General features: G+C 49.9%; 1 protein-coding gene across 1 annotated transcript in view; it reads left to right on the top strand.

Moving 5' to 3' along the window:
• Nucleotides 1–27,892, top strand: part of grik5 (glutamate receptor, ionotropic, kainate 5) — a 158,134-nt gene that overhangs the window by 75,712 nt on the left and 54,530 nt on the right. The window contains exons 9-10 of the mRNA XM_086002407.1: nucleotides 1,995–2,198; nucleotides 7,374–7,487. Coding sequence (XP_085858533.1) covers nucleotides 1,995–2,198; nucleotides 7,374–7,487 — 318 coding nt within the window. The remainder of the gene's footprint in view (nucleotides 1–1,994; nucleotides 2,199–7,373; nucleotides 7,488–27,892) is intronic.

The raw sequence follows: 27,892 nt of genomic DNA on the forward strand, positions 1-27,892 counted from the left end.
CTCCCGGTGGTGTGAGGCAGTGTGAATCGGCGGGTGTGTATCCCCGGTGGTGTGAGGTGGTGTGAATCGGCGGGTGTGTGTCTCCCGGTGGTGTGAGGCAGTGTGAATCGGCGGGTATGTGTCCCCGGTGGTGTGAGGCAGTGTGAATCGGCGGGTGTGTGTCTCCCGGTGGTGTGAGGCAGTGTGAATCAGCAGGTGTGTATCCCCGGTGGTGTGAGGCGGTGTGAATTGGCGGGTGTGTGTCTCCCGGTGGTGTGAGGCAGTGTGAATCGGCGGGTGTGTATCCCCGGTGGTGTGAGGTGGTGTGAATCAGCGGGTGTGTGTCTCCCGGTGGTGTGAGGCAGTGTGAATCGGCGGGTATGTGTCCCCGGTGGTGTGAGGCGGTGTGAATCGGCGGGTGTGTGTCTCCCGGTGGTGTGAGGCAGTGTGAATCAGCAGGTGTGTATCCCCGGTGGTGTGAGGCGGTGTGAATTGGCGGGTGTGTGTCTCCCGGTGGTGTGAGGCGGTGTGAATCGGCGAGTGTGTGTCTCATGGTGGTGTGAGGAGTTATGAATCGGTGGGTGTGTGTCTCCGGTGGTGTGAGGCGGTGTGAATCGGCGGGTGTGTATCCCCGGTGGTGTGAGGTGGTGTGAATCGGCGGCTGTGTGACTCCCGGTGGTGTGAGGCGTTGTGAATCGGCGGGTGTGTGTCTCCCTGTGGTGTGAGGCAGTGTGAATCGGCGGGTGTGTGTCCACGGTGGTGTGAGGCGGTGTGAATCACTGGGTGTGTATCCCCGGTGGTGTGAGGCGGTGTGAATCACCGGGTGTGTGTCCCCGGTGGTGTGAGGCGGTGTGAATCGGCGGGTGTGTGTCTCCCTGTGGTGTGAGGAGTAGTGAATCAGTGGGTGTGTCTCCTGGTGGTGTGAGGCGGTGTGAATCGGCGGGTGTGTGTCCCTGTGGTGTGAGGAGTTGTGAATCGGCGGGTGTGTCTCCTGGTGGTGTGAGGAGTTGTGAATCGGCGGGTGTGTCTCCTGGTGGTGTGAGGCGGTGTGAATCGGCGGGTGTGTGTCCCTGTGGTGTGAGGCGGTGTGAATCGGCGGGTGTGTGTCCCCGGTGGTGTGAGGCGGTGTGAATCGCCAGGTGTGTGTCCCCGTTGGTGTGAGGAGTTGTGAATCGGCGGGTGTGTGTCCCCGTTGGTGTGAGGCAGTGTGAATTGGCGGGTGTGTGTCTCCCTGTGGTGTGAGGCAGTGTGAATCGGCGGGTGTGTCTCCTGGTGGTGTAAGGAGGTGTGAATCGGCAGGTGTGTGTCTCCCGGTGGTGTGAGGCGGTGTGAATTGGCGGGTGTGTGTCCCCGGTGGTGTGAGGCAATGTGAATCGGCGGGTGTGTGTTTCCCGGTGGTGTGAGGCGGTGTGAATTGGTGGGTGTGTGTCCCCGGTGGTGTGAGGCGGTGTGAATCACCGGGTGTGTCTCCTGGTGGTGTGAGATGGTGTGAATCGGCAGGTGTGTGTCTCCCGGTGGTGTGAGGCAGTGTGAATCGGCAGGTATGTGTCTCCCGGTGGTGTGAGGCGGTGTGAATCGGCGGGTGTGTGTCTCCCGGTGGTGTAAGGTGGTGTGAATCGGCGGGTGTGTGTCTCCCGGTGTGTGAGGTGGTGAGAATCACTGGGTGTGTCTCCCCGGTGGTGTGAGGCGGTGTGAATCGGCAGGTGTGTGTCTCCCGGTGGTGTGAGGCAGTGTGAATCGGCAGGTATGTGTCTCCCGGTGGTGTGAGGCGGTGTGAATCGGCGGGTGTGTGTCCCCGGTGGTGTGAGGCGGTGTGAATCGGTGAGTCTGTGTCCCGGTGGTGTGAGGAGGTGTGAATCGGCGGGTGTGTGTCTCCCGGTGGTGCGAGGTGGTGTGAATCGGTGGGTGTGTGCCCCGGTAGTGTGAGGTGGTGTGAATCGTCGGGTGTGTGTTTCCCGGTGGTGTGAATCGTCGGGTGTGTGCATGCTCACACTCTGGGTCTCCCGGCCCTGCAGGAAAACCCGTACGTGATGCGGAAGCGCAACTTCCAGGAGCTGAAGGAGGACGACCGATACGAGGGCTTCTGCGTCGACATGCTGAAGGAGCTGGGCGATATCCTCAAGTTCAACTTCAAGATCAAACTGGTGGAGGACGGGCTGTACGGAGCCCCCGAGTCCAACGGTTCCTGGACTGGGATGGTCGGGGAGCTCATCCAGCGGGTAGGAGCTGGCCCAGACAGCCAGGGCACCAGATCAGAGCCAACAACTGCCCGGGGACACAGGAACAGGAGGAGGCCATTCAGCCCCTCGAGCCCGTTACACAGGAACAGGAGGAGGGCCATTGAGCCCCTCGAGCTTGTTACACAGGAACAGGAGGAGGCCCATTCAGCCCCTCGAGCCTGTTACACAGGAACAGGAGGAGGCCCATTCAGCCCCTCGAGCCCGTTACACAGGAACAGGAGGAGGCCCATTCAGCCCCTCGAGCCTGTTATACAGGAACAGGAGGAGGCCATCAGCCCCTCGAGCCTCTTATACAGGAACAGGAGGAGGCCATTCAGCCCCCTCGAGCCTGTTACACAGGAACAGGAGGAGGCCATTCAGCCCCTCGTGCGGTTATACAGGAATAGGAGGAGGCCATTCAGCTCCTTGGGCCTGTTACACAGGAACAGGAGGAGGCCATTCAGCCCCTCGTGCTGTTACACAGGAACAGGAGGAGGCCCATTCAGCCCCTCGAGCCTGTTACACAGGAACAGGAGGAGGCCCATTCAGCCCCTCGTGCGGTTATACAGGAATAGGAGGAGGCCATTCAGCTCCTCGGGCCTGTTACACAGGAACAGGAGGAGGCCATTCAGCCCCTCATGCTGTTACACAGGAACAGGAGGAGGCCCATTCAGCCCCTCGAGCCTGTTACACAGGAACAGGAGGAGGCCCATTCAGCCCCTCGAGCCTGTTACACAGGAACAGGGGGAGGCCATTCGCCTTGGCTATGCAACCTTTTTTTTATTCTTTCATGGGATGTGGGCATCGCTAGCAAGACCAACATTTATTACCCATCCCTAGTTGCCCTTGAGAAGGCCCTGTCCTTGTAATTTAACCCTCTATGGCCCAAGGAGTCTGGTAGCTTCCATCAGTTCTGGGTGTGGGGCGGGAGGTGGTGTAGTAACCAAGATCTCATTACAAACAAAAACCGCGATCAAGGCCAAACATGAGAAGCCACCTCTGTCGCCCAGGCCTCGGAGATTGGACACTTGATATAAATCCATTTCTCGATCCATCCGTCTTGTTCCCTCAAACGGGGCCTGGTGGTGCGATGTTCACATGTGGGGGTAAGAGGAGAGGGGGGGATAGAGAGAGAAGAGGAGCGGAGAGGGAAGGAGAGAGGAGGGAAGCGGGAGGAGGAGAGGAGTGGAAAGGAAGGGAGGAGAGAAGAGAAGGTAGGAGAGGAAAGGAGCAGGGAGGGGAGGAGATTAGAGGAGAGGAGAGGGGAGGAGAGGAGAGGGGCAGAGGGGAGGAGAGGAGGGGGAGGAGAGGAGATGGAAGGAGAGGAGAGGGGAGGAGACTGTTGTGTCGGTACCTTTTTTACCTAGACACAATTAGAACTCAGAACTCAGAGATTCAAACATGAAGTGCTTTATTCGAAGGGAAAGGGAAGTTCTGGAGAGTTCCGAACAAAGAGAGCTAAACTTAACCAAGAGAACACCCAACCATTTATCTGCTGTGAGAGCGCCACCACAGGTGGGAGGAGAACACACGATACATAACAGAGAGGAGGGGGTGGAGAGGAGAGGGGAGGAGAGGAGACGGGAGGAGAGGGGAGGAGGGGGAGGGCAGGAGAGGAGAGGGAAGGAGAGGGGAGGAGAGGAGAGGGGAGGAGAGGAGAGGGGAGGAGGGGGCGGAGAGGAGAGGGGAGGAGAGGAGGGGGAGGAGAGTAGAGTGGAGGGGAGGGATGGAGACGGGAGGAGAGGGGAGTGAAGGAGAGGGGAGGAGAGGAGATGGGAGTAGAGAGAAGGAGAGGGGAAGAGAGGGATGGAGAGGAGAAGAGCGGTGAGGGTAAGAGAGGGGAGGAGAGGCGAGGAGAGGAGAGGGGAGGGGAAGGGAGGGGAGGAGAGGAGAGTTGGGGAGAGGGGAGGTGAGGATAGTGGAGGGGAGGAGAGGAGAGTGGAGGTGAGGAGAGTGGAGGGGAGGGGAGGGGAGGAGAGGTGAGTTGTGCCCTTGTGAGGGATGTGGTTGAGCAGGTTGCTGTCAGTGTCTGGTTCGATGGGATGTGCAAGACCAGCTTATCCCTTTCAGCCATGGTTAAGGCCTGGGAATAGATCTCAGCGGCCCTGGATTTGTTCGAGGATCGTACCTGTGGAGATGGGGCCTATGGGGATGGGTTCTGTGGGGAAGAGGCCTGTGGTGACAGGGCCTGTGGTGATGTGTGCTTGGTGATGAGGCCTGTGGTGATGGGGCCTGTAGTTACAGGGCCTGACGTGACAGGGCCTGTGGTGACAGGGCCTGTGGTGACCGTGCCTGTGGTGACAGGGCCTGTGGTGACGGGGCCTGTGGTGACAGGGCCTGTGGTGACCGGGCCTGTAGTTACAGGGCCTGTGGTGACCGGGCCTGTGGTGACAGGGCCTGTGGTGACCGGGCCTGTGGTGATGGGGCCTGTGGTGACGGGGCCCGCGGTGACGGGGCCTGCGGTGACGGGGCTGTGGTGATGAGGCCTGTGGTGATGGGGCTGTGGTGACAGGGCCTGTGGTGATGGGGCTGTGGTGACAGGGCCTGTGGTAATGAGGCCTGTGGTGACAGGGCCTGTGGTGACAGGGCCTGTGGTAATGTGGCCTGTGGTGACTGGGCCTGTGGTAAAGTGGCCTGTGGTGATGGGGCCTGTGGTGACAGGGCTTGTGGTGACGGGGCCTGTGGTGACGTGGCCTGTGGTGATGAGGCCTGTGGTAACGTGACCTGTGGTGACCGGACCTGTGGTAACATGGCCTGTGGTGATGGGGCCTGTGGTGACAGGGCCTGTGGTAACATGGCCTGTGGTGATAGGGCCTGTGGTAACGTGGCCTGTGGTGATGGGGCCTGTGGTGACAGGGCCTGTGGTAACATGGCCTGTGGTGATGGGACCTGTGGTGACAGGGCCTGTGGTAACGTGGCCTGTGGTGATGGGACCTGTGGTTACAGGGCCTGTGGTGATGGGGCCTGTGGTAACGTGGTCTGTGGTGATGGGAGCTGTGGTTACAGGGCCTTTGGTGATGAGGCCTGTGGTGACAGGGCCTGTGGTAACGTGGCCTGTGGTGACGGGGCCTGTGGTGATGAGGCCTGTGGTTACAGGGCCTAAGGTGACAGGGCCTATGGTAATGGGGCCTGTGGTGACAGGGCCTGTAGTAACGTGGCCTGTGGTGACGGGGCCTGTGGTGACGGGGCCTGTGGTGATGAGGCCTGTGGTTACAGGGCCTGTGGTGATGGAGCTGTGGTGACAGGGCCTGTGGTGACGGGGCCTGTGGTAACGTGGCTGTGGTAACGTGGCCTGTGGTGACAGGACCTGTGGTAACGTGGCCTGTGGTGACAGGGCCTGTGGTAACGTGGCCTGTGGTGACAGGGCCTGTGGTGACGGGGCCTGTGGTAATGTGGCCTGTGGTGACAGGGCCTGTGGTGATGAGGCCTGTGGTTACAGGGCCTGTGGTGACAGGGCCTATGGTGATGGGCCTGTGGTGACGGGGCCTGTGGTGACGGGGCCTGTGGTTACAGGGCCTGTGGTGACAGGGCCTGTGGTGACGTGGCCTATGGTGACGTGGCCTGTGGTAATGTGGCCTGTGGTTACAGGGCCTGTGGTGACGGGGCCTGTGGTGACGGGGCCTGTGGTAATGTGGCCTGTGGTTACAGGGCCTGGTATGATGGGGCCCGTGGTGAAGAGGCTCCTGCAGTCTCAGGTACACTATCAAGGCACTGACTGACTCTGCAGCATCTGAAATAGATTAATATTTAACAACTGTCGGTGTAAACCTTCACGTTACAGAACAAGGATTGGGGCAGAACTGTGAGTGAAAGATAATATCACTGGGACAATAGAAGCAGGCCTGAGGGCCTCGGACAGGCAGGAGAGAGATACAGCGAGAGAGAGAGAGAGAGAGAGAGAGAGGGACTGAGAGACAAAGTGAGATTCAGAAAGAGATGGAGAAAGAGAGAGGTGGAAAAATGAAGAGTAAGAAAAAGACAGAGAGTTGGAGAGAGACAGATCAAAAGAGAAAGAGACAGAGAGACATAGAGAGAGAGACAGAAAGAGAGAGGCAGAGGCAGAGACAGACAGAACGAGAGACACGGGGTGAGAGAGATTGACAGATAGACAGAGATAGAGATGGAGAGAAAGAGAGACAGAGAGAGATGGAAAGAGAGCAAGAGAGGAACAGAGACAGTCAGAGATAATGAGAAAAACAAAGAGAGACAGAGAGAAAGAGAGAGAAAAAGAGAGAGGGGGAGACTGACAGAGACAAAGATGGAGCCAAGAGAGACAGAGAGAGAGAGATGGGGAGTAAATGAGACAGAGCGAGAGAAAGAGGCAGTTTGAGAGAGACAGAGAAGGAAAAAGATGTGAGAGACAGAGAGAGACGGAAAGAGAGAGATGGAATAAGAGAGATGGAAAGAGGGAGGGAGACGGAAAAAGAGATGGAGCGAAGTATAGAGAGAATAAGAGACATAGAAAGAGACCCAGAATTGGAGAGGGAGATAAACAGGGAGATAGAGACAGACAGACATAGAGTAACAGAGAGAGAGAGAGAGAGAGAATCACACAGAGAGTGAAAGAGAATGAGAGAGACAGCGAGAGAGATAGAGATAGAGAGAGAGTGACAGGGAGAGACCGAGAGAGAGAGAGACAGAGACAGAGAGAAATATACAGAGAGAGAGAGACAGAGAAAGAGAGAGAGAGAGACAGAAACAGAGAGAGAGAGACAGAGAGAGAGAGCGACAGACAGAGATAGAGAGACAGAGATAGAGAGACAGAGAGAGAGAGACAGAGAGAGAGAGAGAGACAGAGAAAGAGAGAGAGAGAGAGAGACAGAAACAGAGACAGAGAAAGAGAGAGAGAGAGAGAGACAGAAACAGAGAGACAGAGAGAGACAGAGAGAGAGAGACAGAGAGAGACAGAGAGAGAGAGACAGAGAAAGAGAGAGAGAGAGAGAGCGACAGAGAGAGACAGAGAGAGAGAGACAGAGAGAGAGAGACAGAGAAAGTGACAGAGAGAGAGAGAGACAGAGAGAGAGACAGAGAGAGAGAGAGAGAGAGAGAGAGACAGAGAGAGAGACAGAGAGAGAGAGAGAGAGACAGAGAGAGACAGAGAGAGAGACAGAGAGAGAGAGAGAGAGGTAATACTGGTGAACCCTGTGGGCTGACTGTGTGTTTGTGTATATGTAGAAAGCGGACCTTGCTGTAGCTGCCTTCACCATCACTGCTGAGAGGGAGAAAGTTATTGACTTCTCAAAACCCTTCATGACTCTGGGAATCAGCATCCTGTACAGAATGCACATGGTAAGAAAGATTGGTCTTCATCATTATCTTTATACCCGGAGAAATCAGGGGGAGAGCAAGCTCACGCCTATCACTGTACTGTACATCGGGCATTTAAACATGCTCCCTAATGTCCGCAACATCATTTACACATGCTCCCTACAGTCGGCAACGCCATTTACACATGCTCACTACAGTCTGCAAAATCATTTACACATGCTCCCTACAGTCTGCAACACCATTTACACACGATCCCTACAGTCGACAACATAATTTACACATGCTCCCTGCAGCCTGCAACACCATTTACAGACGCTCCCTATAATACGCCCAACACCATTTACACACGCTCCCTATAATACGCCCAACACCATTTACACACGCTCCCTACAGTACACCCAACATCATTTACACACGCTCCCTACAGCACCTGAATTGAGCTTCCGACCACCTATCCACTCCATCAGCAAGACCGCCTTCTTCCAAATCCATAACATCACCTTACTCTGCCCCTGCCTCAGCTCATCTGCTGCTGAAAACCCTCATCCACGCCATTGTTACCTCCAGACCTGACTATTCCAACGCTCTCCTGGCCGGTCCCCCCAGGTTCTACCCTCCGTAAACTTGAGCTCATCCAAAGCTCTGGAGCCCGTGTCCTAACTCGCACCAAGTTCTGTTCATCCATCACCCCTGTGCTCGCTGACCTACATTGGCTTCTGGTCTAGCATTGCTTCGATTTCAAAATTCTCATCCTTGTTTTCAAATCCCGCCATGGCCTTCCCCCCTCCCTAAATATATAGTACCACATTTAGACACACTCCCTGAATATATATTACCACATTTACAAACGCACCCTAAATATATATTACCACATTTACGAGCAACCCCTAAATATATATTACCACATTTACACACATTCCCTAAATATATATTACTGTCGGTATTCGGGGTCACCAATTGTAGGTGTTGGACAAATGCCTACTTAATAATCGAGTTCGACTCCAGGAGAACAATCAAAAAGGTTTTTAATGCAGGAACAGAGGAATTCAAACAGGTTGCTGAGCTCGCTACAGGAGAGCCTTAAAATAGGTCTTCACCAGACGGAGACGCCACGAGGACTGACCAGGCAGTCCCGTGGATTGCGTCATGAAGTCACCGCGTTTTCCCGCGCTTGGGGCGGTCACGTGATGTGCGTCATGACATCATCGCGTTTTCCCGCGCTTGGGACGGTCACGTGATGTGCGACGTGACATCATCACGTTTGCCCACGTCATCGCGTTCGCCCGTTTCATCACGTTCAAGAGAATTATGTCCGGGAAGTAAGGGACACTCGGTGGTACCGCTACATGCGCCCCCCCAGAATTCACTTTAACGGACGTCAAATGGTGAGGTGGTCTGACGAGCCTGTCCGAACGACTCCTGTAGTCGCGAGACGGAGACTGCCGGGTAGCTGGTGGTTAGGCGGACGATCGTACCAGGTGTGCCGTAATGACGATGGGTGGCTGGTGGTCAGGCGGACGATCATACCTGGTGTGCCGTAACGATGATGGGTGGCTGGTGGTCAGGCGGACGATCATACCTGGTGTGCCGTAACGATGATGGGTGGCTGGTGGTCAGGCGGACGGTCGTGCTGCCTCAACGTGGCAGGCGAGGTCGAAATATGTGGTCCGGTAGATGGGGTCTTGAGCGGATCCCGGTGTGTGTAAGGGTGAATAAAACGTATTCAGCTCTGCGAAGGACCGTGGAAGCGTGTGACCTCTGTAGCCCGTGGTTCGAAGCGGGCACCGGGGCGAAACAGCTGGCCGCGTCATAGTGACTGGCAGGTTGGGCAGATGCGGACCATGGCTCTGTCATTGTTGGAAGAAGGTCCCCAGTCTGACGAAATCTGCAGGAACGCCGAATGGGCGATCCAGGAGAAAATAAACGTGGGTCTTGGCAGGTCGGTGAACTCGCCGACAGGCGAGTGAACTCTTCGGCAGTCGGGAACGCACGGGACGGTGCATGCCGTAGTGCTACTATGGTAACACAGAAGAGAGTGAACCGTTGCTGCGTTGATCAGTGATCGGTGATGACAGCAATTTTCGCGTGGCCGATCGCGGCCGCGGGATGCCCGTTGGACCCGTCCTCGATGTTCGCAGCGTCAGTAGATGTTTGCTTTTGTTGAGGGGAAAACTGTAGAGAGGGCGGCAACGCTTCTAGTTGTCGTTGATTTCGGTAGGGGGAAAACTGCCGGGAGGGCGGCAACGCTTCTAGTTGTTGTTGGTTTAGGGGAAAAACTGCCGGGAGGGCGGCAACGCTTCTCTTTCGCGCTGAAAAGCGTGGTAGAAAAGACAGACCAGCAGGCTGACGGGCTGGTGCGGCGTCGGCGGGGAATGGTTCCCCGTGGTTTGCGAGGGACGCATCTTCATGGGTTGCGAGGGATGGGTCCTCGTGGTTCGCGAGGGAGGAATTTGTGAGGGAGGAATCCCCGTGGTTTGCGAGGGGTGGGTCCTCGTGTGTTGCGAGGAGCGAAGCCTCGTGGATTGCGAGGGGCGAGTCCTCGTGGGTTGTGAGGGGTGCATCCTCATGGGTTGCGAGGGGTGCGTCCTCATGGGTTGCGAGGGTTGTGAGGCTTGGTTTGTGAGGACTGAGTCCTCGTGGCCTCTCCGCTGGGGCACGCTCCGATCCTGTGAGCCCGAAAACGTGCTGCACCCGCGCTGTGAGGTGTTATACTTCCTGTTCCGCCGTGGGATTGTCGAAGAGGCTGATGCTCCGAAATTCGGTAGAACTGTCGAAAACGGAGACCGTATCCAGGTATGTGGTCTGCGCCGTATCGATGTTGCACAGGGCGAATGGGGTTTCTACCTTTATAAAGCACGAGGGCGATTGTTGCTCCCAGTGTTGTGGTAGCTGAGCGAAACGGTTTAAGCTTCCATGCGTGCTTCTTTCGTGAAAAACATTCACGAAAAATCGGGGTCCGGCTGCGCTGCTTTCGTGAAAAACGTTCACGAAAAACGGGGTCACCAATGTAGGTATTGATGAGCTCCCATCCTCACGTCGTTAGTCACCAATTGTAGGTATTCGGGTTCACCAATTGTAGGTGTTGGACGAATGCCTACTTAATAATCGAGTTCGACTCCAGGAGAACAATCAAAAAGGTTTTTAATGCAGGAACTGAGGAATTCAAACAGGTTGCTGAGCTCGCTACAGGAGAGCCTTAAAATAGGTCTTCACCAGACGGAGACGCCATGAGGACTGACCAGGCAGTCCCGTGGATTGCGTCATGAAGTCACCGCGTTTTCCCGTGCTTGGGGTGGTCAGGTGATGTGCGTCATGATGTCATCGCGTTTTCCCGCGCTTGGGACGGTCACGTGATGTGCGACGTGACGTCATTGCGTTTACCCGCGTCATCGCGTTTGCCCGCGCCATCGCGTTCGCCCGTTTCATCGCGTTAAAGAGAATTATGTCTGGTAAGTAAGGGACACTCGGTGGTACCGCTCCATGCGCCCCCCCAGAATTCACTTTAACGGACGTCAAACGGTGAGGTGGTCTGACGAGCCTCTCCGAATGACTCCTGTAGTCGCGAGACAGAGACTGCCGGGTAGCTGGCGGTCTGGCGGGCGGTCGTACTTGAGTTGGCGTAACGACGATGGGTGGCTGGTGGTCAGGCGGACGATCGTACCAGGTGTGCCGTAACGACGATGGGTGGCTGGTGGTCAGGCGGGCGGTCGTGCTGCCTTGACGTGGCTGGCGAGGTCGAAATATGTGGTCCAGCAGATGGGGTCTTGAGCAGATCCCGATGTGTGTAAGGGTGAATAAAACGTATTCAGCCCTGCGAAGGACCGTGGAAGCGTGTGACCTCTGTAGCCCGTGGTTCGAAGCGGGCACCGGGGCGAAACAGCTGGCCGCGTCATAGTGACTGGCAGGTTGGGCAGACGCGGACCATGGCTCTGTCATTGTTGGAAGAAGGTCCCCAGTCAGACGAAATCTGCAGGAACGCCGAACGGGCGATCCAGGAGGAAAGAAACGTGGGTCTTGGCAGGTCGGTGAACTCGCCGACAGGCGAGCAAACTCTTCGGCAGTCGGGAACGCACGGAACGGTGCGTGCCGTAGTGCTCCTACGGTAACACAGAAGAGAGTGAACCGTTGCTGCGTTGATCAGTGATCGGTGATGACAGCAATTTTCGCGTGGCCGATCGTGGCCGCGGGATGCCCGTTGGACCCGTCCTCGATGTTCGCAGCGTCAGTAGATGTTTGCTTTTGTTGAGGGGAAAACTGCCGGGAGGGCGGCAACGCTTCTAGTTGTTGTTGATTTAAGGGGAAACTGCCGAGAGGGCGGCAACGCTTCTAGTTGTTGTTGGTTTAGGGGAAAAACTGCCAGGAGGGCGGCAACGCTTCTCTTTCGCGCTGAAAAGCGTGGTAGAAAAGACAGACCAGCAGGCTGACGGGCTGGTGCGGCGTCGGCGGGGGATGGGTCCCCGTGGTTTGCGAGGGACGAACCTTCGTGGGTTGCGAGGGATGGGTCCTCGTGCTTCGGGAGGGAGGAATCCTCGTGGTTTGCGAGGGAGGAATCCCCGTGGTATGCGAGGGGTGGTTCCTCGTGGGTTGCGAGGAGCAAAGCCTCGTGGATTGCGAGGGGCGAGTCCTCGTGGGTTGCAAGGGGTGAGTCCTCGCGGGTTGCGAGGGTTGCGAGGCTTGGTTTGTGAGGACTGAGTCCTCGTGGCCTCTCCGCCGGGGCGCGCTCCGATCCTGTGAGCCCGAAAACGTGCTGCACCCGCGCTGTGAGGTGTTATACTTGCTGTTCCGCCGTGGGATTGTCGAAGAAGCTGACGCTCCGAAATTCGGTAGAGCTGTCGAAAACGGAGACCGTATCCAGGTACGTGGTCTGCGCCGTATCAATGTTGCACAGGGCGAACGGGGCTTCTACCTTTATGGTGTTGGACGAATGCCTACTTAATAATCTAATTCGACTCCAGGAGAACAATCAAAAAGGTATTTAATGCAGGAACAGAGGAATTCAAACAGGTTGCTCAGCTCGCTACAGGAGAGCCTTAAAATAGGTCTTCAGCAGACAGAGAAGCCACGAGGACTGACCAGGCAGTCCCGTGGATTGCGTCATGACGTCACTGCGTTTTCCCGCGCTTGGGGTGGTCACGTGATGTGCGTCATGACGTCATCGTGTTTTCCCACGCTTGGGACAGTCATGTGATGAGCGACGTGACGTCATCGCGTTTGCCTGCGTCATCGCGTTTACCCACGTCATCGCGTTCGCCCGCGTCATCGTGTTCGCCCGCGTCATCGCGTTAAAGAGAATTATGTCCGGTAAGTAAGGGACACTCGGTGGTGCCGCTACATTACCACATTTACACAAACTCCCTAAATATGTATTACCACATTTACACACATTCCCTAAATATATTACCATATTTACACACATTCCCTAAATATATATTACCACATTTACACAAACTCCCTAAATATATATTACCACATTTACACAAACTCCCTAAATATATATTACCACATTTACACAAACTCCCTAAATATATATTACCACATTTACACTCACTGCATAAGTATAGATTAACACATTTGCACACACACCCAAATATTTATTACCACATTTACACACATTCCCTAAATATTTATTACTACATTTACACACACGCCCTAAATATATATTACCACATTTACACACACTCCCTAAATACATAATACTGTAGGAACGGAGGTTCCTAATGAAAAGACTGAGTTCGACTCAGGCAATTAAAACAACGAACTTTAATGGAATAAAACAGGTTTTAACTGAAAACTGCTGGAATACATCGAATACAGGTCTGTTCTCTCTGAAGGCTCCACGAGGACTGCTGGGCTGGTCCGATGGCTGACATCATGACGTCATCACGTTCTACCCGCCATTGGGGGATCACGTGACGAACGGCATGACGTCATCACGTTAAAACCGCGATGTAAAGGTAACTAGACATAGTACAGTTAAACAGTGTGATTAAAGGTACAGACACAGGCTATAACTACATTGCTGTTAAAGGAATTATGTACAACCGCTCTGAGTCCTTTGGTGGCTCCGCCACATGCGCCCCCCAGAATTGTCTTTAACAGAAAAAGTGAGCCGAGGCGGAGGTCTGACCAGTCTGTCCGATTGACTTCGATAGCCTGGCAGAGGAAGTTGAGGACTGGTGGTCGAGCTAGCAGGCGACTGTGGCTGGACAGGTGCGGCGGGTGTAGTCGAACTGGCAGGCGGCTGTGGTTGCACCGGCACGGTGGCTGCGGGCGGACGGCCACATTTCGGCGGCTGAGCGATGACGACTGGGCTATCCAAGTCCAAATGAGCCGGCTTCAAGCGGTCCACCGAAATGTGATCCGGCTTCCCTCCGACGTCGACCGCAAAGGACTTGTCTCCTGGTTCGATGACTCGGAAGGGACCGGTGTAAGGAGGCTTGAGCAGGTCCCGGTGAGCATCATGCCGGATGAAGACGTACTCGGCGCTCTTCAGCTCAACCGGTGCTTGAGAGTTCTGCAGGCTGTGGTTGGATGTAGGCACCGGGACGAAACACTTGGCCGCTTCCTGGTGGCTGATGAGCTGCTTGGAAGCCGGCCCTTGGCTCCGTGGGAGAAGGGAGAAAATCACCAGGAACTCGGAGTGGCTGGCCGTAAACAAGCTCTGCTGAAGAAGAGTGCAGGTCGTCCTTGGGCGCCATGCGAAGACCCAACAAGACCCAAGGGAGCCTGTCCACCCAGCCCGCACATAGAAACATAGAAGATAGGAGCAGGAGTCGGCCATTCGGCCCTTCGAGCCTGCTCCGCCATTCAATGAGATCATGGCTGATCATCCAAATTCAGTACCCTGTCCCTGCCTTCTCCCCATATCCCTTGATCCCTTTGGCCTCAAGAAATATATCCAACACTTTCTTGAATATATTTAATGAACTGGCCTCCACCGCCCTCTGTGGCAGAGAATTCCACAGGTTCACCACTCTCTGGGTGAAGAAATTCCTCCTCATTTCAGTCCTAAATGGCTTGCCCCTTATCCTTAGACTATGACCCCTGGTTATGGACTCCCCGGCCGTCAGAAACATCCTTTCTGCATCTAGTCTGTCCAGACCTGACAGAATTTTATAGGTTTCGATGAGATCCCCTCTCAATCTTCTAAACTCCAGTGAGTATAAGCCCAATCGACACAATCTCTCCTCGTACGTCATCCCTGCCATCCCAGGTATCAGCCTGGTGAATCTTCGCTGCACTCCCTCCATGGCAAGAACGTCCTTCCTCAGGTAAGGTGACCAAAACTGCACACAATACTCAAGGTGCGGTCTCACCAAGGCCCTGTACAACTGCAGCAAGACATCCTTGTTCTTGTACTCGAACCCTCTCGCTACGAAGGCCAACATACCATTTGCCTTCTTAACCGCCTGCTGCACCTGCATGCTTACCTTCAGCGACTGGTGCACAATTACACCCATCTTTTTGCACTTCCCCTTCTCCCAATCTATTGCCATTCAAATAATAATCTGCGTTCCTGTTTTTGCCACCAAAGTGGATAACCTTACATTTATCCACATTTTAGTGCATTTGCCATGTTTCTGCCCAATCACCCAACCTGTCCAAATCGTACTGAAGTTTCACGACATCCTCCTCACAGCTTACCCGCCCACCCAGCTTTGTGTCGTCTGCAAATTTGGAGATATTACATCCAATTCCCTCGTCCAGATCATTAATATATATTGTGAACAGCTGGGGTCCTAGGACCGATCCTTGCGGTACCCCACTAGTCACTGCCTGCCACTCGGAAAAAGACCCATTTATTCCAACTCTTTGCTTCCTATCTGCCAACCAGTTCTCTATCCAAGTCAGTACCTTGCCCCCAATCCCATGTGCCTTAACTTTACACGCTAATCTCTTATGCGGGACCTTATCAAAAGCCTTTTGAAAGTCCAAATACACCACATCCACTGGTTCTCCCTTATCTATTTTACCAGTTACATCCTCAAAAAATTCCAGTAGATTAGTCAAGCATGATTTACCTTTTGTAAATCCATGTTGACTTTGTCCGATCCTGTCACTGCTTTCCAAGTGCTCTGCTATTACATCTTTTATAATGGACTTTAGCATTTTCCCCACTACCGATGTCAGGCTTACCGGTCTATAATTCCCCGCTTTTTCTCTACCACCTTTTTTGAATAGTGGGGTAACATTAGCTACCCTCCAATCCATGGGTACTGTTCCGGAGTCTATCGAGTTCTGGAAGATGACCAGCAATGCATCTACTATCTCTAGGGCCACTTCCTTAAGTACCCTGGGATGTAGACCATCAGGCCCTGGGGATTTATCGGCCTTCAGTCCCATCAATTTTCCTAACACCATTTCCCTACAAATACTGATTTCTTTCAGTTCCTCCCTCTCATTAGGCCTTATGTTCCCCGGCGTCTCTGGGAGGTTATTTGTGTCCTCCTTTGTGAAGACAGACCAAAGTATGCATTTAGTTGGGCTGCCATTTCCTTGTTTCCCATTATAAATTCCCCTGATTCTGACTGTAAGGGACCTACGCTTGACTTCACCAATCTTTTTCTCTTCGCATATCTATGAAAGCTTTTACAGTCAGTTTTTATGTTCCCTGCTAGCTTACTCTCATATTCTATTTTCCCTTTCTTAATTGATCCCTTTGTCCTCCTTTGTTGACTCCTAAACTGCTCCCAATCCTCAGGATTTTTGCTTTTTCTAGCCAATTTATATGTCCTCTCCTTGGATCTTATGCTATCCCTAATTTCCCTTGTTAGCCACGGTTGAGTCACCTTTTTTGTTTTATTTTTATGCCAAACTGGAATTAACAAATTCTGTAGCTCATCCTTTCGGTCTTTGAATGTTTGCCATTGCCTATCCACCGTCAACCCTTTGAGTGCCATTCCCCAATCAATCCTACCCAACTCGCTCCTCAGACCATCGTAGTTTCCTTTATTTAAATTGAGGACCCTTGTCTCTGAGTCAACTACTTCATTCTCCATCTCAATGAAGAATTTGATCATATTATGATCGCTCCGACCTAAGGGGCCTCATACAACAAGATGCTAATTAATCCTTTCTCGTTACATAATACCCAGTCTAAGATGGCCTGATCTCTGGTTGGCTCCTTGACATATTGGTCCAGGAAACCATCCCGTAAACACTCCAGGAATTCCTCCTCCACAGTATTGTTACTAATTTGGTTGGCCCAATCTATATGTAGATTAAAGTCACCCATGATGGCTGCTGTGCCCTTATTGCACGCTTCTTTAATTTCCCTTTTAATGCCATCCCCAACCTCCGCCTTACTGTTGGGAGGTCTATATACCACTCCCACTAATGTTTTTTTCCCCTTAGTATTTCTCAATTCTACCCATACAGATTCCACATCATCAGAGCTAATATCCTTCATTGCAATTGTATTAATCCCTTCTTTAACCAGTAATGCTACCCCACCTCCCTTTCCTTTTTGCCTATCTTTCCTGAATATCGAATACCCCTGGATGTTGAGTTCCCAGTCTTGGCCATCCTTGAGCCATGTTTCCGTAATCCCAACCAAATCATATTCGTTTACCTCTATTTGCGCAGCCAATTCATCCACCTTATTACAAATGCTCCTCGCATTAAGACACAAAGCCTTCAGGCTTGTTTTTTTAACGCTCTTAGACCTATTAGAATTATTATTTACTGTGGCCACGTTTGATTTAAACCGTTGATTTCTCTGACTGCCACTTTTGTTTTTCTCCTTCCTATCTTTTGCTTTTATCCCTGTTTTCCTTTCCTCTGTCTCCCTGCTCAGGTTCCCAACCCCCTGCCATTTTAGTTTAAACCCCCCCGAACAGTGCTAGCAAACCTCCCCGCAAGGATATTTGCCCCGCTCTGGTTCAGGTGCAACCCGTCCGACTTGTACAAGTCCCACCTTCCCCAGAAGCAGGACCAGTGATCCAGGAAACTAAAGCCCTCCCTCCTGCACCAACTCATTAGCCATGCATTCATCTGCTGTATCCTCCTATTCCTATAATCACTAGCACGTGGCACCGGGAGTAATCCAGAGATTACAACCTTTGAGGTCCTACTCTTTAATCTGCTACCTAGCTCACTAAATTCTTGCTGCAGGACCTCATCCCTCTTCCTACCTATGTCGTTGGTCCCAATGTGAACCACGACCTCTGCCTGTTCACCCTCCCCCTTCAGAATGCCCTGCAGCCGTTCAGTGACATCCTTGACCCTGGCACCAGGGAGGCAACAAACCATCCTGGAGTCACGTCTACGGCCACAGAAACGCCTATCTGTTCCCCTTACGATAGAATACCCTACCGCTATTGCTCTCGCACTCTTTTTCCTCCCTTCCTGAGCAGCAGAAGCACCCCTGGTGCCAGGAAGTTGGCTGCTGCTGCCTTCCCCTGGAGAGTCATCCCCCTCAACAGTATCCAAACTGGTATACCTGTTTGAAAGGGGGATGGCCACAGGGGTCCCCTGCACTACCTGCCTGCTTCTATTGCTCCGCCTGGTGGTCACCCATTTCCCTTCTGCTTGTGCAGCCCTACCCTGCGGCGTGACCAACTCATCAAACGTGTAATCCACGACCCTCTCAGCATTGTGAATGCTCCACAACCCATCCATCCGCAGCTCCAACGCCTCCATACGGCCCGTTAGTAGCTGCAGCTGGATGCATTTCTGGCACACGTGGTCGTCAGGGACACTGGCAGCATCCCTGAATTCCCACATAGAGCAAGAGGAGCATAACACGGGGCTGGGCTCTCCTGGCATGACTTACCCCTTTAATTAATTTAAATTAATTCAATACCACCAGTTAAAGATATACTCTAGGGCGCTTATTTACCAACTGTCCCCACTACACCACAGAGACCCAAGAAAATATAAACCGCAGAATTTAAGCTTGTAATGAAAAGGAGAAAGAAATACTCACCAACCAATCACTTACCTGCTTCCTGGTGACATCACACTTGGATTACTTTTTACCTCTCTCCCCTGCTGTTGAACTGGTACACCGCTCCTCACTCCTCACTGTCGCCGGTTTCAAACTGCCGCCGATGCTCAGTGTTCCCACACAGGTCCGCTCTGGTCGGGCCGCTCCTCACTCCTCACTCACCTTGAAGACTGGCCCGTAAAGCGGCTTTAAGCGACCTGTGGAATCGTTCGCACAGGCCGTTTGCCTGTGGATGATAGGCGGTGGTGTGATGCAGTTTGGCGCCGAGCCCCTGAGCTACAGCGTTCCAAAGCTCTGAGGTAAATTGCGGCCCCTGATCGGAGGAGATGTCGGCCGGCACTCCGAAACGAGCCACCCAACAGGAGATGAAGGCCCTAGCGACGTCCGCCGAGCTGGTGGAAACCAAAGGAATTGCCTCTGGCCACCTGGTGGTGCGGTCCACCATGGTGAGGAGATGAGTAAAACCACGGGAAGGAGGTAGTGGTCCCACAAGGTCTACATGTACGTGGTCGAAACGACGCTCCGGAACGACGAACGGCGCTACTGGTGCTTTGACATGCCACTGGACCTTGGCCTTCTGGCAGACCACGCAGGTGTTGGCCCAGTCACGGACATCCAGGTGCACACCCTTCCAGATGAACTTCGTCGACATTAGACGTTTTGAAGTACGCATACCGGGGTGCGACAATCCGTGTATTGCGTTGAAAACCTTCCGGCGCCACGCAGCTGGCACAATAGGTCGGGGAACGCCCATGGAGACGTCGCAAAGGAGCGTGGTGCCCGCGGCCCGGAAGCTGACGATGGCCGGTTGGAAACTCGACGGGACGGTTCTGTATGCTTGAACCTCCTGCTCTGAAATCTGATCCTCAGCCATGCAAGCGTAACCAATTCCCAGATGAACCGCCTGGACCGTCGCGCGGGAGAGGCAATCTGCCACCAGGTTGTCTTTACCAGACACATGTCGAATGTCCGTAGTGAACTCCAAAATGAACGTCAGGTGACGTTGCTGATGAGCCGACCACGGTTCTGTGGTCTTTGACATGGCGATGGTAAGCGGCTTGTGGTCGACAAAAGCCATGAAGGGACGCCTTTCTAACAAAAACCTGAAATGGCGGACGGCCAGAAAAGGGCCAGCAGCTCCCGATCAAAGGTGCTGTATTCTTTTTCATTTTTTTTTAGCTGACGGCTGAAAAACGCCAGCGGTTGCCTCGTGCCATTGACCCATTGCTCTTGTACCGCGCCTATGGCGTAGTCGGACGCGTCCGTAGTGAGGGCGATGGTGGCGCCTGGAAGAGGGTGCGCCAACATGGTTGCATCAGCCAAGGCGCTCTTGGTGTTCCTGAATGCCCAGTCCATCTCGGCCATCCAGCCGATTGGGTCTTTGCCAGATTTGCATAAGTAGAGCCGCCCTGGGGACGAAGCGGTGGTAGAAATTTACCATCCCCAGGAACTCTCAGAGGGCCCTGATGGTCCGCGGGCGTGGGAAAGACGTGACGGCTTCCACCTTCGTTGCTAGGGGGATGGCGCCATCCGAGGTGATGCGGTGTCCCAGAAAATCGATGATTTGCAGGCCAAACTGGCACTTGGCCGGGTTGATGATTAACCCATGCTGACTAAGGCGTGTGAAAAGAGTACGCAGATGCCCGATGTACTCTTCCTCGCTAGCACTGGCGATGAGGATGTCATCGAGATAGACGAAAATGAACGGCAGATCACGGAGCACAGAGTCCATTAGTCGCTGAAAAGCCTGTGCTGCGTTCTTTAAACCGAACGGCATTCGCAGGAACTCGAAAAGCCCAAACGGTGTGATCACAGCGGTTTTTGGAACATCCTGCGGATGAACGGGAACCTGGTGATACCCGCGGACGAGGTCGACCTTAGAGAAGATGGACTTTCCCGCCAAATGAGCTGAAAAATCTTGTATATGTGGGATCGGGTACCGATCAGGAGTAGTAGCTTCGTTCAGCCGTCGGTAGTCGCCGCATGGCCGCCAGCCGCCACCAGGTTTCGGAACGATGTGGAGAGGCGAAGACCAGGGACTATTTGACCGTTGAATAATTCCCAGCCGCTCCATTGTGTCAAACTTGCCGCGAGCTTGCCAGGTTCTGGCCTTCGAGCCCGTGCATAAACCGGGGAGCCCGTCATGGTGATATGGTGCTCCACACCATGCTTCGTGACCGAGGAAGAGAAGGTGGGCCTGGTCAGCTCCGGGAACTCCCCGAGGAGACGAGTGAATCCATCTGATGATGGGTACATGCAGGCAACAGACCACGACACGGCGGTGCTGCGGTGGCAGGGGATCGAATGGAAAGTGGCCGCGTTGATCAAGCGGCAGTGCCTGACATCAACGAGGAACCCGTTCGCACACAGAAAATCCGCCCCTAGGATGGCCTGCGAGACCTTGGCCGTGACGAACTCCCAGCAGAAGCGCTGACCGCCGAAGCACAGTTGGACCTGCCGCTTCCCGAAGGTACGAATGGCCGCGCCATTAGCTGCCTCGAGGGGAAGGCCGTGGCCCCCAGTTTGAAGATCAAGCCTCGACGCAGGCAAGATACTACACTGCGAACCGGTGTCACAAAGAAAACGGCAACCTGATAGGGAGTCTGTGATGTAAAGAAGCTGCCCTGAAGATCCGATGGACATCGCAGCCATGGCGCGCCCTTTAGACCCGGTCCTCCTTCGTGAAAAACGCTGCGGGAGCTGTGTTGGTTTTTTTTTGGGCGAAAAACTGCATGGAGGATGGCAGCATCTGGCTTTCTCGCCAAAACGGGCGTGGTAGCAGCACCAGCCCACCGCCTGAGGAGCTGGAGACGCGTCTGTGGGGGTTGGGTGCCTCGTGGCCGCGCAGCACTGTTGGGTTACCGTGAATATCTTATCCGCCTCTGCTGCGAGTTCAGCACAGTCTGTGATCGCAGAGCTGGCTAAGGCAGTTTGCACTGGTTCTGGGAGCTGGCAGAGGAACAGTTCCCTGAAAAGGAAACATTCCGGTTCGGCACCCAAGAGCGTGAGCATTTGGCTCATGAGCTCAGACGGTTTGGAGTCCCCGAGGCCGGGCATAGCGAGAAGTCTGCGAGCGCGCTCTGATTTAGATAGGCCGAAGACCTGGAGCAACCGCGCCTTTAAAGTATCGTACTTGCTGTCATCCGGTGGGCTACCGAGGAGGCTGACGATCCGCGAGGCTGTGGCGCTGTCGAGGGTGGAGACCACGTAATAGTAACGGGTCAAATCCGCGACGATGTTCCAGATGGCAAATTGAGCTTCAGCCTGGATAGACCACGCGGCTGGTTGTTGCTCCCAGAATTGTGGCAGTTTCAGGGTCACGGCGTTTGTATCCATGATAAATATCTTCCACGAAAACCGATCGTAGAAGTCGGGGTCACCAATGTAGGAACGGAGGTTCCTAACGAAAAGACTGAGTTCGACTCAGGCAATTAAAACAACGAACTTTAATGGAACAAAACAGGTTTAAACTGGAAACTGCTGGAATACATCGAATACAGGTCTGTTCTCTCTGAAGGCTCCACGAGGACTGCTGGGCTGGTCTGATGGCTGACGTCATAATGTCATCACGTTCTTCCCGCCATTGGGGATCACATGACAAACGGAATGACATCATCACGTTAAAACCGCGCTGTAAAGGTAACTGGACATAGTACAGTTAAACAGTGTGATTAAAGGTACAGACACAGGCTATAACTACATTGCTGTTAAAGGAGTTATGTACAACCGCTCTGAGTCCTTTGGTGGCTCCGCCACAATACCACATTTACACACACTCCCTAAATATTTACTACCACATTTACACCCCCCCAAAATATATATTACCACATTTACACACATTGCCTAAATACAGAAATTCTACATTTACGCATACTCCCTAAATACATATTAACACATTTACACACACTCCCTAAATATATATTACCACATTTACACATACTCCCTAAATTTTTGTTACCACAGCTACACACATTCCCTAAAAATATATTAACGCATTTACACACAGTCCCTAAATATATATTACCACATTTACACACACTCCCTAAAAATACATTAAATTTACACACACTCCCTAAATAAATATTACCACATTTACACACATTCCCTGAATATATATTAACACATTTACACACACTTCCTAAATATATATTACCAGGTTTACAAACACTCCCTAAATATATATTACCACATTTACGAGCACTTCCTAAATATATATTACCACATTTGCACAAACTCCCTAAATATATATTATCAATTTACATACACTTCCTGAATATATATTGCCACATTTACACACACTCCCGAAATATATATTAACGCATTTACACACACTCCCTAATTATGTAGTACCACATTTGCACATACTCCCTAAATATATAGCACCACTTTTACACACTTTCCCTAAATATACAGTAGCACATCTACACACACTCGCTAAATATATATTATCATTTACAGACGCTCCCTAAATATATTTTACCACATTTACACACACACACCCTAAATATATCTTACATTTAGACACACTCCCTAAATATGTATTAAAACATTTACACACACTCCCTAAAAATTATTACATTTACACACACTCTCTAAATATATATTACAACATTTACACACACTCCCTAAAAATTATTACATTTACACACACTCCCTAAATATATTGTTCCACATTTACGCAACACTCCTTAAATATATATTACCTGATTACACACATTCCTTAAATATATATTACCACATTTACACACACGCACTAACTACATATTACCACATTTACACACACTGCCTAAATATTTAGTAACACATGTAGTCACATTCCCTAAATATATATTACCACATTTACACACACTCCCTAAATTTATATTACCACATTTAGAAACATTCCCTAAATATATATTAGCACTTTTACTCACATTCCCTAAATATATAATAACACATTTACACACACGCCCTAAATATATATTACCACATTTACACACACTCCCTAAATATATATTACATTTACACACACTCCCTAAATATATATTACCACATTTACACACACTCCCTAAATATATATTACATTTAAACACACTCCCTAAATATATATTACCACATTTACACATGCTTCCGAAATATATATTACCACCTTTACACACATTCCTGAATACATATTACCATATTTACAAATGCTCGCTAAATATGCAGTACCACATTTACACAGACTCCCTAATTATATATTATGTTTACACACTTTCACTAATTATATATTACCACATTTACACATACTCCCTAAATATATGTTACCACATTTACACAGACTCCCTAAATATTTTTTTCCACATTTACACACACTCCCTAAATTTATATTGCCACATTTAGAAACATTCCCTAAATATAAACCCATTTTGAAGCATTCCCTAAATATATATTAGCACTTTTACACACACTCCCTAAATATATATTAAAACATTTACACACACTCCCTAAATATATATTACCACATTTAGAGGCATTCCCTACATATATGTTACCACATTTACACGCGCTCCTTAAATATATGTTTCCACATTTACACACATTCCCTAAATATTGGTCCACATTTACACACACTCCCTAAATTTATATTACCACATTTAGAAACATTCCCTAAATATATATTAGCACTTTTATTCACATTCCCTAAATATATAATAACACATTTACACACACTCCCTAAATATATATTACCACATTTACACACACTCCCTAAATATATATTACCACATTTACACACACTCCCTAAATATATATTACATTTACACACACTCCCTAAATATATATTACCACATTTACACACACTCCCTAAATATATATTACATTTAAACACACTCCCTAAATATATATTGCCATACATACATACACTTCATCATAAATATATATTACCACATTTACACATGCTTCCTAAATATATATTACCACCTTTACACACAATCCCTAAATACATATTACCATATTTACAAATGCTCGCTAAATATGTTGTACCACATTTACACACACTCCCTAATTATATATTAAGTTTACACACATTCACTAATTTGTATTACCACATTTACACATACTCCCTAAATATATATGACCACATTTACACACACTCCCTAATTATATATTACTGCATTTACACACACTCCCTAAATATATGTTACCACTTTTACACACACTCCTAAATATATATTATCATATTTAAACACACGCCCTAAATATGTAATACCACATTTACACATACTCCCTAATATATTTCACATTTACACACACTCCCTAAATATGTAATATCACATTTACACGCACACCCATAATGTATATTACCACATTTACACACACTCCCTAAATATATTACCACATTTACGCACATTCCCTAAATATATAATCACATTTAAACACACCCCCTAAATATTTAATATCACATTACACACACTGCCTAAATATATATTACCACATTTGCACACACTCCCTAAATATATAATACCACATTTACACATACTCCCTAAATATATATTTCACATTTACACACACTCCCTAAATATATATTACCACATTTACAAGCATTCGCTAAATATATAGTACCACATTTAGACATGCTCCCTAAATATATGTTTCCACATTTACACACACTCCCTAAATATATTGTTCCACATTTACACACACTCGGTAAATTTATATTACCACATTTAGAAACATTCCCTCAATATAAACCCATTTTGAAGCATTCCCTAAATATAAATGAGCACTTTTACACACATTCCCTAAATATATATTAACACATTTAAACACATTCCCTAAATATATATTAACACATTTACACACACTCCTGTAGTTGGGCGCCAATTTGTAGCTTCTAAAAGCTCTTATAAAGATTTGTCCTTGACTACATTAACCACTCCCAGTACAGGGATATTGTGTATCAGTAAAACAGGTTTATTGAGCATTAAACATCCAGTGCAAAGATGTAATACTTAACAAGAAGCTAGTCACAGTCTGTTCGTTCGAACCCCGGCGTTCTTTCCAAGTGACCACGGCGCAAGTCTCCTGATGTAAGTTGCTGTGTTCCATTGACCGATGCTCGCTTCCTTGGGATCTTGCTGTGTTCTGTTGACTGATGCTCCTATCAATCTCTGGTTACACGGTGCGCGCTTTCGATGTTCAAAACCTATATCCTTATACACTTTTCCCTCACGTTTTGCCTACATGGCAGTAATTAACCCTCTGACAACTGGTAAAAAGTCTTGCTTCCCTCGTTAGCCACCTTATGACCTTGTTGATGCCACTAGGTTCCTCTCTATGTGTAACAAAGTACCCTTATCTCAGATGTTCACGTTTCACAGAACACTTCCTAGAATGTTGACAAAACAGTCTGTTCATCCTATAGCTGTACCAATGAAGGATGTCTCCAACTCTTATCTCTCTCTCTCTAGTTTTTATCTCTTTAAGCATAATATTGCTGAATTTCTCATCTCCATAAACTTAGCACTACATCCCGTTACTTCAGTAATTTTAAACAGAGGTTTTTAGTCAGGTTGGCATAATTTCCCATCCTGCTTTGCTCTCAGCCATTCACCATTTTATACAGGCTTTTAGGCTTTTACCATACAATTTCACATATTATACTTATACAAAAATTGTAATAGAATCTTAATAATGTTTACTAAATCCTACAGGTACACCCTATCCTACACTCCCTAAATATATATTACATTTACCAGCACTCCCTAAACATATTTTACCACATTTACATACACTTCCTAAATATATATTACATTTAAACATACTCCCTAAATATATATTGCCACATTTACACACACTCCCTAAATATATATTACCCCATGTACACACACTCCCTAATTATATAGAAACATAGAAACATAGAAGATAGGAGCAGGAGTAGGCCATTCGACCCTTCGAACCTGCTCCGCCATTCAATGAGATCATGGCTGATCATTCAAATTCAGTACCCTGTCCCTGCCTTCTCCCCATATCCCTTGATCCCTTTAGCCTTAAGAAATATATCCAACTCTTTCTTGAATATATTTAATGAACTGGCCTCCACCGCCCTCTGTGGCAGAGAATTCCACAGGTTCACCACTCTCTGGTGAAGGAATTCCTCCTCATCTCAGTCCTAAATGGCTTACCCCTTATCCTTAGACTATGACCTCTGGTTCTGGACTCCCCGGCCATCAGAAACATCCTTCCTGCATCTAGTCTGTCCAGGCCTGACAGAATTTTATAGGTTTCGATGAGATCCCCTCTCAATCTTCTAAACTCCAGTGAGTATAAGCCCAATCGACACAATCTCTCCTCATATGTCATTCCTGCCATCCCAGGTATCAGCCTGGTGAATCTTCGCTGCACTCCTTCCATGGCAAGAACATCCTTCCTCAGGTAAGGCGACCGAAACTGCACACGATACTCAAGGTGCGGTCTCACCAAGGCCCTGTACAACTGTAGCAAGACATCCATGTTCCTGTACTCGAACCCTCTTGCTACGAAGGCCAACATACCATTTGCCTTCTTAACCGCCTGCTGCACCTGCATGCTTACCTTCAGCGACTGGTGCACAAGAACACCCAGGTCTCTTTGCACGTCCCCTTCTCCCAATCTATTGCCATTCAAATAATAATCTGCCTTCCTGTTTTTGCCACCAAAGTGGATAACCTCACATTGATCCACATTATAGTGCATTTGCCATGTTTCTGCCCAATCACCCAACCTGTCCAAATCATACTGGAGTTTCACGACATCCTCCTCACAGCATACCCTCCCACCCAGCTTTGTGTCATCTGCAAATTTGGAGATATTACATCCAATTCCCTCGTCCAGATCATTAATATATATTGTGAACAGCTGGGGTCCTAGGACCGACCCTTGCGGTACCCCACTAGTCACTGCCTGCCACTCAGAAAACGACCCGCTTATTCCAACTCTTTGCTTTCTGTCCACCAACCAGTTCTCTATCCAAGTCAATACCTTGCCCCCAATCCCATGTGCCTTAATTTTGCATGCTAATCTCTTATGCGGGACCTTATCGAAAGCCTTCTGAAGGTCCAAATACACTGCATTTACACACACTCCCTAAATATATATTACCACTTTTACACACACTCACTAAATACATAATCACATTTAAACATACTCCCTAAATATGTAATGCCACATTTATACATATTCCCTAAATATATATTTCACATTTACACACACTCCCTAAATATATATTACCACATTTAGCAACATTCCCTAAATATATATTAGCACTTTTACTCACATTCCCTAAATATATAACACATTTACACACACTCCCTAAATATATGTTACCACATTTACACACACTCCCTAAATATATATTGTCACATTTGCACACACTCCCTAAATATATATTACATTTACACACACTCCCTAAATATATATTGCCATACATACACACACTGCATCATAAATATATATTACCACATTTACACATGCTTCCTGA

The sequence above is a fragment of the Somniosus microcephalus genome, chromosome 12 (assembly GCF_052327205.1).
Source record: "Somniosus microcephalus isolate GS21.2 chromosome 12, FLI_Smic_1.0, whole genome shotgun sequence".
NCBI classification, from domain to species: domain Eukaryota; kingdom Metazoa; phylum Chordata; class Chondrichthyes; order Squaliformes; family Somniosidae; genus Somniosus; species Somniosus microcephalus.